General features: G+C 45.1%; 1 protein-coding gene across 1 annotated transcript; it reads left to right on the plus strand.

Moving 5' to 3' along the window:
• Positions 1 to 2,790: 2,790 nt before the first annotated feature.
• On the plus strand, positions 2,791 to 5,259 carry pnp5a (purine nucleoside phosphorylase 5a). The gene is made up of 6 exons (XM_020110846.2): positions 2,791 to 3,034; positions 3,579 to 3,748; positions 3,838 to 3,941; positions 4,028 to 4,203; positions 4,335 to 4,525; positions 4,637 to 5,259. The coding sequence occupies exons 1-6, from the start codon at positions 3,012 to 3,014 to the stop codon at positions 4,846 to 4,848; spliced, it is 876 nt and encodes a 291-aa protein (XP_019966405.1). The 5' UTR covers positions 2,791 to 3,011; the 3' UTR covers positions 4,849 to 5,259.
• The last annotated feature ends 385 nt before the right edge of the window (positions 5,260 to 5,644 follow it).

Genomic DNA, 5,644 nt, shown 5'->3' on the forward strand with positions numbered 1-5,644 from the left:
GACGTGTCCCTCGGAGTTCAAGTAGCTTCAGAAGGGTTCAGACAACGCGTCAACTCCGTGTGAGAAACCTCAGGCTGCATTAGCTCTGGCAGCTTTGCAAATGACATTGAACACGGCAGATGACGGCAGAGGAATGCATGGCCATGTGTGACAGGATGAATCCAGAGTCTCTGACGTCTCATGAACTGTGTCTGTGTTCTGCAACGACACAAACTGTGAAAACTGTTCAAGCAGAACGACTGCGACCAAATGAGTTCTTCACACATTCACATGCGTTCTTCAGCGTTTGAACAAGAACAGGACGTCAGGTTAAAAAGAGGAAGTCACTGAACATTATTATAAACATCACATTTTAATAATAGATATTAATAATATTATATATTCACATCACAAAGACCTGCACATCTTATATATATCTTAAATAATCGCTGATGATGTAAAATGATCGTTCTGTTTGATTCATGCCTTCGACAAATGTTCCTCCGGGTGAAGACGTTTTTAGAAAGTCACACTTGGCACAAGATGGCAGAAGGTAAAGAGACGTGATCCATCTCTGTATTTGTGGACAGTCCACGATGCAGCGGCTGCAGCAGGAGTTCTATAAACTGGAGGATCAGATGATTTTTGACTCAACAGAAAACATTTCACAGTTTAAACATCTGGAGACTTAAATTAAAAACAACACTCAACATCTGCATCTCTTTAAGACTCCTCCTCCCCTGCATCTCTCAGCAGCTCTATGTTTTTGCCGATATTTGAATTGGCTGTATAAACATGATCGCTGGGCGTGATCGTGCCGCAGTCAAATGGTCCCCGCTCATTGGCTGAGCCAAAGGCGTGTTCCCTGTAGCCGAGGAGAAGAGGTCATCGGGTCAACGACTCCCCCTCTGTTATCAGACAGAGATAATAACTGGCCTAAGGAAGCCAGAACCCAAACAGAGAGGCGGGTGAGTCAGAAGAAGTCATAACACCCACAAGGCTGCTTGTGCCCCGATGTGTCAACCGAGCAAGAACTCAAGGTCCAACGACGTCAGGATCCGTGTTGTGGTGCAGCCGCTCCGTGTTTGGGTCGCTGTTAGACTTTGACTAAAGGCTTTTATGACCTTCATGGTCCGACACCACTAAACCACGGCAAAGGTCACAAAGGGCCTAATGTTCACTTGTGCAATGTTCACAGGTTGATTTCCACCACATGTGTGTTACTCAGTTTATTAAATATAGTTTTATTAAATATGGAAAAAGGAAAGTTTTATTCTGTATAGCAGAAAAGCCTTATTATGTATTATGTAAAAACCTGCAGCACCATCAACCAAGGTTTTAGACTTGACAACGGGACCTCGGTCTGTGTCCCTACAAGCCACAGTGTCCCACAACTGACGAGGAGTTTGCAATATTTGTCAAAAGAGTCAAAAATACACAATGTACCTACGTTTTTTGTTTCCTGAACTTATAGTATAATAAAAACTGTGACAGCGCTATTTCAAAATCAGCTTTACCTTGATATCGAGGCATTAAAGTGCTGCTCTATATGTCATAATAGGTGATAAATAAAACTGTTGCGTGCAATCGTGTATATTGCCGTTGACCTTGTAATTATACTTGAAGGATTCGCAATGATTTTCCCACAACTGGTCGCAATCGATGCACAAACAGGATCGACTGACCTCCCTCTGACCTCCCTCTGACCTCCCTGCATCTCAAGGAACGGCGGACGGCTGCTCATCACATCGTTCGGTCTCACATTTCATCACAAGACGTCCTGTCCAGGTGACGATCCTCGTGATTTTGAGTTTGTACGTAACACACCAGGACAAATGTGGAGCCACAAACGAGTCAATGAAATAAACCTACTGGGCTGTGACGAAACACACACACACAACACACACACACACACACACACACACACACACACACACACACACACACACACACACACACACACACACACACACACACACACACACACACCTAACAGGGTGCTACTGTGTCATTGAACCAATAACAAAAACACATGGTGCAATGTATTGTGAAGCAATGGTGCAGAGAGAACATCTGAATCACATCATTTGATTTATCACCATGATTAAGATAATTAAGATAATGGGATTTATTAACAGCACTGATAGTTCATATAACCATATATATAAATATATATATAAATAGTTATTTAGTTGTATAGTTACTAAACAAACTCCAGTTTGCGGCTACAGTGTTTATTATCCTTCAAAATAAATGTCCAATATAAACATAAATATCATTTTAGTTTTTATTAATACAAGTTTGAATCAAATATAAAAACACAAAATTGTGCTTCAGTTTAATGTTTTGCTAAATACTCTACAAGTAAACAATTTAAACTATCATCAGAACAGGAACAACTTTGACAGCGTGATGACGACGACCATGTGACACATGACGTTCGAAAGAATCGTCAACATCTTGTTTTGCAACGGAGACGATAAATCAATAACAGCTTTTGATCTGTGATGACTGTTGTTTAAAAGATAATGATTTATAGTCACTTCAAACGACAGAGGTATATAGTTAGATATAATTATCAACCTCTCTAATGTCAGCGTAACATTTTGCTTGTGGTGATGATGATGATGATGATGATGATGATGGAAAGAGGAAGGGGCTTGACGATCAGAACAATCACATCTATCATCATTACAAAGGTGTGTCCAACCGACCAATGAGGAAGCAGCATCCTCCTGCGTCACAGGGAGCGGGGGGAGGGGAGGGGGGGTGTCCGGGCCTATAATAAACCCTGAGACTCGCCCCTGCACCAGAAGAGTTCGAACAGCAGCTGAGACCAGAAGACAGATTTAAAAACTTTTATTCCTCAGCTCCTGCTTGAAGTTTAGAACTTTCTGAAAACAGCTGGGCTGTGGTTTCACACTTCTCTTGGGATTTCCTCTTTTTCTTTATTTTTCAAAGTGTGCTCTCACACAGTAACTGTTTTTTTTGTTTTGTTCTGAACTTCAGCACATCGAGCTCAATCTCCCGCGATGTTTCCAGAGGCGAACAAAGGGTGAGTGACACTGTCGGACACTCTGTACTTTCAGCTCTCAGCCTGGACACATGGTCTCCTCAGGGCCGTCTCAAGGCTGAGGGCTGGGGGGGGCCGGAGCACACACAGGGGGCTCCACGCAGAAGGGAAACCATTCTGCTGCGTGAGATGCTGAGATAAATGACTTTTTAAAGAGTGAGGGTAGTTCTCTTTTGAGATATTGTAACTGAACGAGGATGTTTATGATTTGACTTTTGAAATAAGAAGTTTTCAGTTCAGCCTCAGTTCTTTATCTGCAGCCGAGTTAAAGGCAGCGATCACGCTGGGTGGATCTCATGTAAAGTAATTACACACATTGAATTAGAGAGACTTGCTGATATCACACCTCAGCAGTGTGTGTGTGTGTGTGTGTGTGTGTGTGTGTGTCTTAACTTGTAATCCCATAATAACGAACACATCACATGTTACTGAGAGAATTCACATTCACAACATTTTAAAAGGAAACAGCCGAACCCGACTCTTTGATTCCTGTGATAAACCGTGTTTTCTCTTCAATGTCGTCCAGTTACAGCTACGAGGAATGCAAGGCCACAGCTGATTGGCTGCTGGCACAGACAGATGTGCGACCCACCGTGGGCATCGTGTGCGGGTCAGGCCTCGGAGGGCTGGCTGACATGTTGAAGGACCAGGTTGCCTTCAACTACAAGGACATCCCCAACTTCCCACAAAGCACTGGTGCGTTGAAGTACAGGCCGCCCCCCCCCCCCCCGCCCTGTCACACACTGACCCGTCGATATCGACTGACTGTTTGTTTTTCCTCACAGTGCACGGACATGCAGGCCGGCTGGTGTTCGGCACGTTGAGGGGGAGGCCGTGTGTTTGCATGCAGGGGCGCTTCCACCTGTACGAGGGCTACCCCATCCAGAAGGTGTGTGACTTCAAATGCTGATCTGGGTTCAGGTCACGTTGAGCCGTCTGAACAGTTGCATAATGTCTGTGCGTGTTTTTTTCCAGATTACGCTGCCCATGCGGATCTTCAAGCTGCTCGGCGTGAGCACGGTGATGCTGACCAACGCAGCCGGAGGCCTCAACCAGGACTTCAAAGTGGGAGACATCATGATCATCAAAGACCACCTCAACATGCCCGGCTTCGCTGGCAACAACCCGCTGGCCGGACCCAACGATGAGAGGTAGGCCTGGTGTGGGAGGGCACAGGGTTTCAAAAGCAACAACAATCTTCTTACTTCGACTTCCTGGCAACACGAGGCCTGAATGCGCAGCAACCATCAACTCAACCCGTGTCTGTTCCTTCACCGCGCAGGTTCGGCGTGCGTTTCCCGTGCATGTCCGATGCATACGACAGAGAGCTGCAGCAGCTGGCCATGGACGTGGGACAGGAACTCGGGTACGGAGACTTCCTGAAGGAGGGCGTCTACTGCGTGCTGGGCGGACCCTCGTTTGAAACGATTGCCGAGTGCCGCATGCTGCACAAACTGGGCGCCGACGCTGTTGGTGAGTGGCTCTTGGTGATTCTTAGCCTTCAGTAGAGATGATGTTCCAGTCAAAGACGGCGGAAAGGCAGCAGAGTGAATGTTTTATTTTAAATGGCCTCTTCTTCACCAGGCATGAGCACGGCCCCCGAGGTGATCGTCGCACGCCACTGCAGCATGCGCGTCTTCGCCCTCTCGTTGATCACCAACCAGGCGGTGATGGACTACGACAGCGAGGAGAAAGCCAACCACGAGGAGGTCCTCCACATAGGGAAGCAGCGCGCGGAGCAGCTGGAGAGGCTGGTCTCCACCATGGTGACCAGGATCGAGCACAACAACGACTAGAGCTGAGGCCGGTACATTCCCCGAGGAGACTTTAAAGGGGCCGCAGTTCACATCTAATGTAACTTGGTTCATTTAGCTGAGGACGGACGAGGCTCAACAGACGAGTCGTCTGAAGAATCACTGAGATATGTAGAAATACAGGAACACGACATCTTACATTCCTCTGCTGAGCGGCTCCACATCCATGAGTCACTTCTCAGATGGTTTTTGTATCATTTTAAATGTTTGTTCTAACTTTATATACGATCGGCTTTTGTAAATGTCTGCGATTTAACTTAATAATGAGCCAGAATCTGCTGTAAAGATCCCGATGTGATGTTGTTGAAATGTGTACATTGAAAGACTTGTGGTGTTTTACTGTATTTGCTTTTTTAAATAAGAATATTGTTACTAAAGATATTTATTACTATGTTTTGTTTCCTTGTGTGGTTCTTTGGAGCGTCAACTGATTTACTCATCACAAGTTTTCTGGCGAAAGCCATTCTTAATTTATGGATTTAATAAAAATATAAGAATAGGAGTCAGCATAGCACAAAACTCAGAGTCACTCGACCCTTATCTTTATTTGGATCCGCACCAAACCGAGCACACTCACAAATATCAGTCTCCTGAACTCATCAAAAAACGCCTTATCTTATCTTTAAAGAGAGTCAAACATAAACACTGAATCATCAGCAGCAACTTTCACCAAGTTTCATGAAAATGCGCTCAGTTGTTTTTCTGTAACCGGTTCACAAACACATCAGGAGGAAACTTGACCTCCATGAGCTAATAAAGTGACCATTCATTCACAGAC

This window comes from Paralichthys olivaceus, chromosome 22 (genome assembly GCF_024713975.1).
Source record: "Paralichthys olivaceus isolate ysfri-2021 chromosome 22, ASM2471397v2, whole genome shotgun sequence".
NCBI lineage: Eukaryota > Metazoa > Chordata > Actinopteri > Pleuronectiformes > Paralichthyidae > Paralichthys > Paralichthys olivaceus.